At 43.5% G+C, this 13,444-nt stretch overlaps 1 protein-coding gene across 2 annotated transcripts in view; it reads right to left on the reverse strand.

The window, feature by feature from the left end:
* C13H20orf194 (chromosome 13 C20orf194 homolog) overlaps positions 1-12,356 on the reverse strand; it is a 166,876-nt gene extending 154,520 nt beyond the window's left edge. For both annotated transcript variants that reach the window (XM_030825350.1, XM_030825349.1), the window contains exon 1: positions 12,174-12,356. In XM_030825350.1, coding sequence (XP_030681210.1) covers positions 12,174-12,256 — 83 coding nt within the window. In that variant the 5' untranslated portion in view covers positions 12,257-12,356. The remainder of the gene's footprint in view (positions 1-12,173) is intronic.
* Between the last annotated feature and the right edge of the window lie 1,088 nt (positions 12,357-13,444).

Raw genomic sequence — 13,444 nt, forward strand, 5'->3', positions numbered from 1 at the left:
ATTCACCAAAGTTGAAATGAAAGAAAAAATGTTAAGGGCAGCCAGAGAGAAAGGTCGGGTTACCCACAAAGGGAAACCCATCAGACTAACAGCTGATCTCTCAGCAGAAACTCTACAAGCCAGAAGAGAGTGGGGGCCGATATTCAACATTCTTAAAGAAAAGAATTTTCAACCCAGAATCTCCTATCCCGCCAAACTAAGCTTCATAAGTGAAGGAGAAATAAAACACTTTACAGACAAGCAAACGCTGAGTGATTTTGTCACCACCAGGCCTGCCCTAAAAGAGCTCCTGAAGGAAGCACTAAACATGGAAAGGAACAACCGGTACCAGCCACTGCAAAAACATGCCAAATTGTAAAGACCATCGAGACTAGGAAGAAACTATAGCAACTAACGAGCAAAATAACCAACTAACATCATAATGACAGGATCAGATTCACACATAACAATATTAACGTTAAATGTAAATGGGCTAAATGCTCCAATCAAAAGACACAGACTGGCAAACTGGATAAGGAGTCAGGACCCATCAGTGTGCTGTATCCAGGAAACCCATCTCACGTGCAGAGACACACATAGACTCAAAATAAAGGGATGGAGGAAGATCTATCAAGCAACTGGAAAACAAAAAAAGGCAGGGGTTGCAATCCTAGTCTCTGATAAAATAGACTTTAAACCAACAAAGATCAAAAGAGACAAAGAAGGCCATTACATAATGGTAAAGGGATCAATTCATCAAGAAGAGCTAACTATCCTAAATATATATGCACCCAACACAGGAGCACCCAGATTCATAAAGCAAGTCCTGAGTGACCTACTAAGGGACTTAAACTCCCACACAATAATAATGGGAGATTTTAACACCCCACTGTCAGCATTAGACAGATCAACGAGACAGAAAGTTAACAAGGATATCCAGGAATTGAACTCAGCTCTACATAAAGTGGACCTAATAGACATCTACAGAACTCTCCACCCCAAGTCAACAGAATATACATTCTTTTCAGCACCACACCACACCTATTCCAAAATTGACCACATAGTTGGAAGTAAAGCTCTCCTCAGCAAATGTAAAAGAACAGAAATTATAACAAACTGTCTCTCAGACCACAGTGCAATCAAACTAGAACTCAGGATTAAGAAACTCACTCAAAACCGCTCTACTACATGGAAACTGAACAACCTGCTCCTGAATGACTATTGGGTACATAATGAAATGAAGGCAGAAATAAAGATGTTCTTTGAAACCAACGAGAACAAAGACACAACATACCAGAATCTCTGGGACACATTCAAAGCAGTGTGTAGAGGGAAATTTATAGCACTAAATGCCCACAAGAGAAAGCAGGAAAGATCCAAAATTGACTCCCTAACATCACAATTAAAAGAACTAGAAAAGCAAGAGCAAACACATTCAAAAGCTAGCAGAAGGCTAGAAATAACTAAAATCAGAGCAGAACTGAAGGAAATAGAGACACAAAAAACCCTTCAAAAAATTAATGAATCCAGGAGCTGGTTTTTTGAAAAGATCAACAAAATTGATGGACCGCTAGCAAGACTAATAAAGAAGAAAAGAGAGAAGAATCAAATAGATGCAATAAAAAACGAAAAAGGGGATATCACCACCGATCCCACAGAAATACAATCTACCATCAGAGAATACTACAAACACCTCTATGCAAATAAACTAGAAAATCTAGAAGAAATGGATAAATTCCTCGACAAATACACCCTCCCAAGACTAAACCAGGAAGAAGTTGAATCTCTGAACAGACCAATAACAGGTTCTGAAATTGTGGCAATAATCAATAGCTTACCAACCAAAAAGAGTCCAGGACCTGATGGATTCACAGCCGAATTCTACCAGAGGTACAAGGAGGAACTGGTACCATTCCTTCTGAAACTATTCCAATCAATAGAAAAAGAGGGAATCCTCCCTAACACATTTTATGAAGCCAGCATTGTCCTGATACCAAAACCTGGCAGAGACATAACCAAAAAAGAGAATTTCAGACCAATATCCTTGATGAACATTGATGCAAAAATCCTCAATAAAATACTGGCAAACCGAATCCAGCAGCACATCAAAAAGCTTATCCACCATGATCAAGTGGGCTTCATCCCTGGGATGCAAGGCTGGTTCAACATACGCAAATCAATAAATGTAATCCAACATATAAACAGAACCAAAGACAAAAACCACATGATTATCTCAATAGATGCAGAAAAGGCCTTTGACAAAATTCAACAACCCTTCATGCTAAAAACTCTCAATAAATTAGGTATTGATGGGACGTATCTCAAAATAATAAGAGCTATCTACGACAAACCCACAGCCAATATCATACTGAATGGGCAAAAACTGGAAGCATTCCCTCTGAAAACTGGCACAAGACAGGGATGCCCTCTCTCACCGCTCCTGTTCAACATAGTGCTGGAAGTTCTGGCCAGAGCAATCAGGCAGGAGAAGGAAATAAAAGGTATTCAATTAGGAAAAGAGGAAGTCAAATTGTCCCTGTTTGCAGATGACATGATTGTATATCTAGAAAACCCCATTGTCTCAGCCCAAAATCTCCTTAAGCTGATTAGCAACTTCAGCGAAGTCTCAGGATACAAAATTAATGTACAAAAATCACAAGCATTCTTGTACACCAATAACAGACAAACAGAGAGCCAAATCATGAGTGAACTCCCATTCACAATTGCTTCAAAGAGAATAAAATACCTAGGAATCCAACTTACAAGGGATGTGAAGGACCTCTTCAAGGAGAACTACAAACCACTGCTCAATGAAATAAAAGAGGATACAAACAAATGGAAGAACATTCCATGCTCATGGGTTGGAAGAATCAATATCGTGAAAATGGCCATACTGCCCAAGGTAATTTATAGATTCAATGCCATCCCCATCAAGCTACCAATGACTTTCTTCACAGAATTGGAAAAAACTACTTTAAAGTTCATATGGAACCAAAAAAGAGCCCGCATCGCCAAGTCAATCCTAAGCCAAAAGAACAAAGCTGGAGGCATCACGCTACCTGACTTTAAACTATACTACAAGGCTACAGTAACCAAAACAGCATGGTACTGGTACCACAACAGAGACATAGATCAATGGAACAGAACAGAGCCCTCAGAAATGATGCCGCATAGCTACAACTATCTGATCTTTGACAAACCTGACAAAAACAAGAAATGGGGAAAGGATTCCCTATTTAATAAATGGTGCTGGGAAAACTGGCTAGCCATATGTAGAAAGCTGCAACTGGATCCCTTCCTTACACCTTATACAAAAATTAATTCAAGATGGATTAAAGACTTATATGTTAGACCTAAAACCATTAAAATCCTACAAGAAAACCTAGGCAATACCATTCAGGACATAGGCGTGGGCAAGGACTTCATGTCTAAAACACCAAAAGCAATGGCAACAAAAGCCAAAATCGACAAATGGGATCTCATTAAACTAAAGAGCTTCTGCACAGCAAAAGAAACTATCATCAGAATGAACAGGCAACCTACAGAATGGGAGAAAATTTTTGCAACCTACTCATCTGACAAAGGGCTAATATCCAGAATCTATAATGAACTCAAACAAATTTACAAGAAAAAAACAAACAACCCCATCAAAAAGTGGGCAGAGGACATGAACAGACACTTCTCAAAAGAAGACATTTATGCAGCCAGAAAACACATGAAGAAATGCTCATCATCACTGGCCATCAGAGAAATGCAAATCAAAACCACAGTGAGATACCATCTCACACCAGTTAGAATGGCCATCATTAAAAAATCAGGAAACAACAGGTGCTGGAGAGGATGTGGAGAAATACTGTTGGTGGGACTGTAAACTAGTTCAACCATTGTGGAAGTCAGTGTGGCGATTCCTCAGGGATCTCGAACTAGAAATACCATTTGACCCAGCCATCCCATTACTGGGTATATACCCAAAGGACTATAAATCATGCTGCTATAAAGACACATGCACACGCATGTTTATTGCGGCACTATTCACAATAGCAAAGAGTTGGAACCAACCCAAATGTCCAACAACGATAGACTGGATTAAGAAAATGTGGCACATATACACCATGGAATACTATGCAGCCATAAAAAATGATGAGTTCGTGTCCTTTGTAGGGACATGGATGAAACTGGAAAACATCATTCTCAGTAAACTATCGCAAGGACAAAAAACCAAACACTGCATGTTCTCTCTCATAGGTGGGAATTGAACAATGAGAACTCATGGACACAGGAAGGGGAACATCACACTCCGGGGACTGTTGTGGGGTGGGGGGAGGGGGGAGGGACAGCATTAGGAGATACACCTAATGCTAAATGACGAGTTAACGGGTGCAGGAAATCAACATGGCACATGGATACATATGTAACAAACCTGCACATTGTGCACATGTACCCTAAAACCCTAAAGTATAATAAAAAAAAAAAAAGAGAAAAAAAAAAAAAAAACAACTGTATGTATTAAAAAAAATAAATAAATCATTTTTATTCAAAAAAAAAAAAAAAAAACTCATGTCCAATGGCAATTCATGTCTACACGTATTTCATGAATTGGTATGCATAAGACACTCTACAAACTAAATTCCAGAACTTCAGAAAATGTTACCCACCACAAACGGAAAATGTTATCTGGAAGTTTGTTCACTATATTCCAGTGTATACAACACTTTATTTTCCATTTTCTTCCTTCTCTCTGGCATTCTCTGAATATTTCCTTACAGAATCTGTTCTTTGTAAAGTCAGTTTCACAAGTCTTCAATCACAAAGCATTCACAATTCCTTTCCTTCACTTCTTTGACCATTAAAAACATGCCAAACCTAAATGCAATGTGAAATCCTGAGTTGGATCCTGGAACAGAAAAAGAACGTGTGGAAAAACCGAGAAAATTCAAATAAAAGCTGGAGTAGTAAACTCCAAGTAAACAAAAGTTTACTAAGTAAACAAATCTTTTGTACCAATATTAATCTCTTAGTTTTGATAAATGCACCAGGGTTATATGTAAGATCTTAATATGAGGGGAAGCTGCGTGAAGAGTACATAGGAACACTCTGCACCACATTTGAAATTCATCTATAAATTTAAAATTATTTCAAAATTAAAAGTTAAAAACAAAAAGAATGCCAAATGAGCTGCCTTTTCTTCAAACCAGAGCTAAAAATCACCGACAACAATTTTAAATATCCAAGTTGCAAACCCTGCTTTGCTTTACTTTCTTTTTTAAAAATTTTATGGCAAAAACAATAATTTAAGCTGTGTTACTTAAAGGGCATTTGTGTCTCATTCACTCCCCTCTCCAAATGTCAGAACCTCAGAGAAGACCCCACAAGCTGTGAAACATTGTTAAGATATTGTGTACTATTAATGCCACAACACTCACTAAACAAGAGTCCTCAGTATACTGTCATCCCAGATACAAGTGAAAAGGAAGTTATATAGGCCTCTACCCTTGGACCAGAAATAAAGCCATACAAGTCTAAGTAAGCATTCCCTTTTTACTTCTACAGGCACCACATCAAGCCTTCCTGGCCAGCATCCAAGTAAACTGGAGGCTGAAGCTTCACATTTTCAGGTATTTCAGGGCATTGGCTTGCTTTGCATTTTGAGTTTTCTTAAGGCTGGGACCATCTGTACTGCAGTTATTACTTCTGTAGATCTGTAAACCCCCCAGAGAACCAGGGGTAATGGCAACTAGCTAAGAAACACCTGAAGAGATAACTAACCTCTGTGAGGCTTTAATTAAAGTGCTTTCTCTAGAGCATCACTATCATGAACCACTTTCTTTTTTTTTCTTTCTGAGACGGAGTCTTAACTCTGTTGCCCAGGCTGGAGTGCAGTGGCGCGATCGCAGCTCACTGCAACCTCTGCCTCTTGGGTTCAAGCAATTCTCCTGCCTCAGCCTCCCCAGTAGCTGGGATGACAGGCACCCATCACCAGGCCTAATTTTTGTATTTTTAGTAGAGATGGGGTTTTTCCAAGGCCAGGCTGGTCTTGAACTCCTGACCTCAGGTGATCCACCCACCTCAGTCTCCCAAAGTGCCAGGATTACAGGCATAAGCCACAGCACCCGGCTGATGAAGCACTTTCTTACCACCTAGCTCACAACTATGCCTCTTCATTCTCTGAATACCCATGAAATTTAACGTAGCCCACAGCTTTACCTGTAATTATTATCTATTCATTCAATAAGTAATTACTGAAGCAGTGTTTCATAATAGCTAACAATAGCAGTTCATACTCAGCGAGTCCTATGTGCCAGACACCAATCTAAGCAGCAAGGGAAACAATGTGGGAAATGGCAATTAAAAATAGTCCCAGCCCCCTGATACTCTCCAGGGGTGATAGAGAAGATCCTTTCCTATGACCCTCTTGACAATAAAAAAATCCTACCTATGTCACCCAGGCTACCTCGGTATGGGGAGGGGGTGATCGTGGGGAGGGTTCCCCGCTCCCTTTCGATACAGAAAGATCTGTAGAATCTTCCTATAGAAGACGGTAGAAGGGATGCCAGCACAGGAAATCCTTAATCAGATTGTTTTGCTAGAGCACATCCTCCAGTAGCTTCTTCATAAAACGTGCATGGGAGGTCAAATTTTGAGAACTTACATGTGTGAAATATCTTCATCCTTTCTTACACCTAACTGAGAGTTTGGCTGGGTGCAGAATTCTGGGTGGGAATCTATTTTCCTTCAAAAGGCACTCTTTGCTCCACTACTTTCTAGCTTCCAATCCTGCTAGAATCCTAGGATTCCTGATCCTATCTATGTGATTTACAGATATTCTTTTGTCTTTATGGTGCTAGAAAATTTCATGATGCTATGCCGGGACATGGATATTTTTATTTTAAGTTGACAGATAAAATTGTACACATGTATTTGTGTACCTGATGTTTTGAAGTATATATACATTAAAGAAAAGTTAAATCTAGCTAATTAACAAATGCATCACCTCATATAGTTCGCATTTTTCAAGAATATATCATCATTAACTATAGTTACCATGTTGTATAACAGATCTCTCAAACTTATTCCCCTATCTAACTGAAATTATATAACCTTCAATCAACATCTCCCCATCCCCGCTACACCCTAATTACCACCATTCTACTCTCTACTTCTATAAGATCAACTTTTTTTTTTTCTTGACACAGGATCTCACTCTGTTGCCCAGGCTGGAGTGTAGTGGCATGAACACAGCTCGCTGTAGCCTTGACCTCCTAGGCTCATGCGATCCTCCCATCTCTGCCTCCTGAGTAGCTGGAATCACAGGTGCATGCCACCACGCCTGGCTAATTTTTTTTTTTTTTTAACTTTGTAAAGATGGGGTCTCGACATGTTACCCAGACTGGTCTCAAACTCCTGGGCTCAAGCAATCCTCCCACCAGGGCCAAGATCAACTTTTTTAGATTCTACCCACATATAAGTGAGATCATGTGGTATTGGCATGGATATTGTAAAATTCATTGGGCTAGATTCTTCACAAGTCTTTTCAATCTGGAAATGTATGTCCTTTGGTTCTAAGAAATGTATTTACTTTTTGATCATTTCTTCATGTCTTCAAACAATAACTACCTGCTATCTCTCCGTGTTACAGACATCTACAGACCCCTAGGTCATTCTGTTAATTTATGATAATCTCAATATTCACCACAATCTTTACCTCTCGGTGCCTTGATTCCCCCACTTCCAATGGTGGTGTCCTCTATCCTACTTCAGCTATTCCCTTCCACATTGCCACATCCAAGTAGCTCAACACAGCTGCAGGAAAAGTATACAACTATGCTAAGTAGGGTCTCACCTGGGTTTATAACTACAAACATCAAATGGGCACTAGGTGCTGCCTGGAAATCCTAAAACTTTTCCTTATTTTCAACTCATTCTTCCCCATTCTCTTGGATGAATCCAACACCTCTCTTCATTTTTAGCTGAAGACCTTCCTTCTTATTTACCTGAGAATACAGAAGTAATCAGAAGAGAACTTTCACTTTCTCCCACCAACAAGCTACCAGCATTTGGGTTCACATAATCTGCCACCAATGAATTGTCGGCATTGCTCCTATCTAACTTGAGGCCAACATCCCCATTTACATACTAGATCCCATTCCATCTTACCTACTCAAGGACTTCACCCTTGCAAGTGTCTCTTCTCTTTAATCATCAATTGTCCCTCCCTACTGCATAAGCCCATCAATTTTCAAACATGCCATAATGTCTGCCCATCTAAAAACAAAAATAACTCAACACCTCATGATCTTCCAGCTACAGCCCCATTACTCTGCTCTCCTTATACATGCTCAAAACAACATCACTATGACTGTCTATATTCAGTGTCTTCAATTCTCCTCTTATTTTCTGCTTTGTAAATTAATCAATTTATTTTTTTTAGAGACAGGGTTCTTGCTATGTTGCCAGATTGGACTTGAATTCCTGGACTCAAGGGATCCTCCCACCTCAGCCTTCCGAGTAGCTGACCTACAGGTGACTGGCTTCATTTTCTCTTGAACCCACTGCACCAAAACTGTTCTTGTCAAGGTCACTAGTGACCATCCACATTATCGAATCTAATTGTCGATTATTAGTCCTTTTGTTTTTTTTGAGATGGAGTTTCATTCTTGTTGCCCACACTGGAGTGCAATGGTAAGATCTTGGCTCACTGCAACCTCCACCTCCCGGGTTCAGGCGATTCTCCTGCCTCAGGCTCCCGAGTAGCTGGGACTGCAGGTGCCCGCCACCATACCCAGCTAATTTTTTTGTGTGTATTTTTAGTAGAGGTGGGGTTTCACCATGTTGGTCAGGCTGGTCTCAAACTCCTGACCTCAGGATCAGGTGATCCACCCGCCTTGGCCTCTCAAAGTGCTGGGATTACAGGCAAGAGCCACCGCGCCCAGCCTGATTACTAGTTCTCATCACACTATCAACAATCTCATGCGGCTTTCAGTGTCTGTTCTCGATTATTCTCCCACCTCAGAGGTAGGAAACCATTTTCTCTCAGAACTTGGAAGACACTGCTACACTGTCTTTTCTTCTTCTAGTGTTCTTAATACTAATAAATGGCAACTCCATTCTTTCAATAGCTGAGGCAAAAACCGACTAGGCCTTCTTGTATTATTGTTCTTTCGGCTCTATTTCTTCCTCAGTACTTATGTCTCACCATTCTATATTATGATTTCTACTGTTATTGTCTCTTCCCATTTACAAAAGAGTTATTTGAGGGCAGGAGACTGCTGTATTTATCTGACTCTACAGCACCTAACGGAGTACTTGTTGCATTATTTATGTAAAGAAACAGTGAAATTTAAACTATTAAAGAAGTCTCAAGCAGGAACAGATCCCTCCACAGAAAAACATTATGAAGTAGAAAGCATCTTTCAGCTAGATTTCCACTGGTTCCTTAGCATTGATCCAGATAGGTTAGTTTATACCTTGGTAATAATTCCAAAATCCCAGTGGTGTTTCACTTCTTGCTCAACCTACCTGTCAAGCATAGGTCACCTGGAAGCTAGCTCTGGGGCCTCGACTGATGGGTGGCTGCCATTTGCAGCCCCAACAGCTACCATGACAGAAGGAAAGAGAATGGAAAACTACACAACAGAAACTTGTACCATGAAAGGCTACACAGTATTCCCACGCATTTCACTGACCAAAAGCAACTCTCAAGGCCATACCCAATTTCAAAGAAGCAAGCAAGTACAATTCTACTACATGCTCAAGAGACAGAAACCAAAAATACCTGGTAAGACTGATGACTACCACTGATGCTTAAAGAGAAGCCTCTAATTCTGAGCAACAATATTTTAATTCTTGATCTCCATTCTCCATCTGTGAAAATGAACTACCGTGCTAGAAACATACAATTGCAGAGTACTATCTATGGGTCTTAGGAATGTCACTTCACCAGTTAGGTTTGCCCCTTCCATCACTCAGCAGTCAGCAGCAAAGCCATATATGGGTGACAGGAAAGTCCTAGTAACATTCAATGTCAAGAGTAAGGGAAAGGCTTGAATGGGCAAGAAAAGCACGTTCAATCATGTAGAAGTGGGGAAAGGAGGGAAGCCTTCAGCAAATTTCTTTCACCAAAGGTATTGGGGGCAGCTAGGCCTTGGGGTTCCTTGCACTATTCCTTGTCTGAAATCAAACAAATTTCATTCAAACCACTTGACAGAAGATTTGGAGTTCGGGTATGATCAGTAAAGTGAGCCAGCATACTTCTTTTAACATAGAATCACTACCTTTAAAAGAATAAATAAAAAGCACATGGCCATGCTACTAAAAACAAGAAACAGATTCTAAGGTAGAGATGATTTTTCTTCCCCCTAAAGGTCTCAATAGACTCAAATCCAAATTCCTAAGCTCAAGATGATCTGGGATAAACCTCAAGCCTACACAGAGCCTAGATTTAACGGATGGCTGTTCTAAAGTATCCTATGCAATGTCTATACAAGTTCAAATACTTTCTGCTTCAGACAGTGAAACTGGCAGAAATGTTGCAAAGGATTGGAGATGCGTTACCATAAGCAGTTAAACTTGGAACTGTAAAGCCCACAAGGAATTACACTGAAGGGCAGAGCAGGAGTTCAAAAATGTCACCTGCCAGATTCGAAGCAATTTAGGACTCCTAAATGCAATGTTTCATTAGTATCTACCCCTCACCTTCCCTATCCTTTATTTGTTCAACAAACATATATTGGACTCTGGGTTGTGGAAAGGAATGCAGGGAAGTAAAAAGGAAACAGGTTTCTAAGAATCAGTTTCTTGTTCTCCAATAATTTGGTCTAGTTAAAGCAAACAACCCCAAAAATCAGATCAGCAAGCAAAGTTAAAACATATGCCTTAAGTACCATTAACAAGAATATAAGAAAAGCTGTTTTAACATGTAGATTGGCAACCTCCTTTCAAGGGAACAATATCATATTTGCTTTGCTATGTGGCTAGAATAAGAAAAAGCAAACAACAAAACCCTCTCCTGTTTTAATGACAGTTTGGCAGTACGAAAGCTCATCGCTCGCATTCCCTCTCTCCCTCTCCTTCTCAAAGGTCTCTGCTGCAACCCCTCCATCATTCCAACCTCCACACTGCGCCGGCGCCCCACACCAACCAGCTCCATCACAAACAATGCCCAGACTAACAAGGTCAGCACCAAAGGCACAGGGCACAGAAATCGGAAACGGATCTTCCTATATCTAAAGGGGGCGGGGAACCCTCCCCACCTCCCCACGATCACCCTCTCCCCATACTGAGGTAGCTTGGGACTGTGTCTCTACGATAAGGGGCCTGGTGTCCGCCGCTTTCGGGGGTGCTAGGCCTCTTTCCCCTATTTATCCAGTTTTTCCTCCTGAGTCCGTAATACCTCTACTTCCTCCCAACCTGAGCTCCCTATTGTGGAGTGAGGGGGCGTCGCGATGCAGGCTGAGGCAGGGGGAGCTGGGGAAACGCGCAACAGGGGAGATGCTGTCATTATGTACGTAGGGGGCGGGGGACACTCCTTAAGGAAGCCGTTGTCAAAGGCAAAGCCTCTAGAGACCCACGGTAGGGGGCTTTCTAAGTAATCCATTTGGGGGCTCTACACAAGGGAGCTATTGTGTGTGTGGAGGTGTGAGGTCTGTAGAGGTAGCAGTTTCTGGATGAAACATTCCATGGGGAAGGCGAGTGAGTTATTCATAGGGAAGCCTCTGTGGGGTTCTGTGTAGAAGAATCTTTCCTGGGAGAAACGTTCCATGGGGGTGAGGACGTCATAACAGTGTCTTCACATGGAATCGCTGTCCATAGGGAAGCCATTGTGGGGAAACCGTTGCAGGGTTGTCTGTAGGGGAGCCATTGTGGGGAAACCGTTGCAGGGTTGTCTATCGGGGAGCCATTGTGGGGAAACCGTTGCAGGGCTGTCTATAGGGGAGCCATTGTGGGGAAACCGTTGCGGGGTTGTCCAAAGGGGAGCCATTGTGGGGAAACCGTTGCGGGGTTGTCCAAAGGGGAGCCACTGTGGGGCCTCTACAGAGGGCGCCGTGCCTGGGAAAACATTCCTCCCTGAGCCGTTCAGGAAAGAACCGTCCCGAGGAAGCCATGTCGGACCACGCCCTGCGGCGGGAGGCGTCGCCGGACCCCGACAGCCCGCATCCCCCTCCCAGCCGCCCCTCGGCTGCCTCTGCCCCGCGTACCTGACGGAGGGTGACCCGCGGCTGGAGCCGCCAGGGGACCGAGCGCGGGACAGCCCCAGCCGGCGAGGGGGGTACACGTCCATGGCGGCGGACGACTGGCGGCGGAAGAGGACGGTGCCGCTGCGAGGGTCTCTGTGGCCCGCAGGGCGGCTCCAGGCTGGCTGCGGCCGGGCGGGGTGGCAGGGCGTGCCGGGTGGAAGGGGGCGCGGCGCGCGGGCCCGGCGGGGGCGGGGGCGGGGGCGGGAGCGGGGGCGTGGAGGGGCGCGCGCACCGAGAGCTGATGGGGGCGTCGGGAGCGGCTGGAGTTGGGGGTCGGCGCACGGCCGCAGAGACCCCACTTCTTAAGCTGCGAGGCCGCCGGACCGGATGTTGGGAGCGCGTGTCCGCAGGGTGAGGGTTGCCACAGCGCCGCTCGGCCTCATCCTCAAGCCCGGCATCATAGAGCGGGGCTCTGCGCGGCGCCCCCGGGCCACGCACACGGACGCGCCCGGGGGCGGAGCCTCTCCCAGCCCGGCCCCGCCCCTCCGGCTCTGCCCGCCCCGCCCCGCCCGGCCAGCCCCGGCCTCCAGCGAAGTCTTCCGCTCCGGCGCCAGGGTCCAGCGCACCTCCCCAGTACCCAGGGCACCTCCCCAGTACCCGGCTCGCTTCCCTGTTCTCCGGAACGGTGTCTTCCCACTTCCTGGTCATCAATTCCGCACCCACCCTTCAAACATCCAGTAGATTCCTAGCTGGCCTCGGGTTAGCATAGCAGTGCGCACCCAGCGCTGCGCAGGGCATGAGCGTTAGAGGCGCACAGGATCCCAGAAGACCCCTGACCTTTACTGTTAAGATCCTAGCTCTACCGGTTTTTGCAGGGACATGTACAAGAAACTTGGGAAATACTTCACTGATAGTTGCCAGGCGTCCTGTATATACAGGACGTATTTAATGATTATTGGCCTGCGTCCTTTGTTGACCTTGTCGGAATGCCTTAAATGTCCTGTGTTCATCTTTTTACACTAAATTGCAATAATTAGAGCTATTTTTCTCTCACAGTAATTGATGCTAGATCACTTAAATTACAACACTGGCTGAAAATCCTTCCTACATCAATGAAGATTTGGACAATCCTTATGGTGTCTCCTTCGGGTTTGACTGAGGGAAGACCAGAAGGGAGTAGGCATTTAAAGTGCTTGTCTTTCATATTCAAGAAAGGAAAATACTTTTTTAGCTCAAGTCCGGAGTCGTGAACAAATAACCACCATTATTTAGAGATAACTTCTCGTCGGTGC

This window comes from Nomascus leucogenys, chromosome 13, assembly GCF_006542625.1.
Source record: "Nomascus leucogenys isolate Asia chromosome 13, Asia_NLE_v1, whole genome shotgun sequence".
Classification (NCBI taxonomy): Eukaryota; Metazoa; Chordata; class Mammalia; order Primates; family Hylobatidae; genus Nomascus; species Nomascus leucogenys.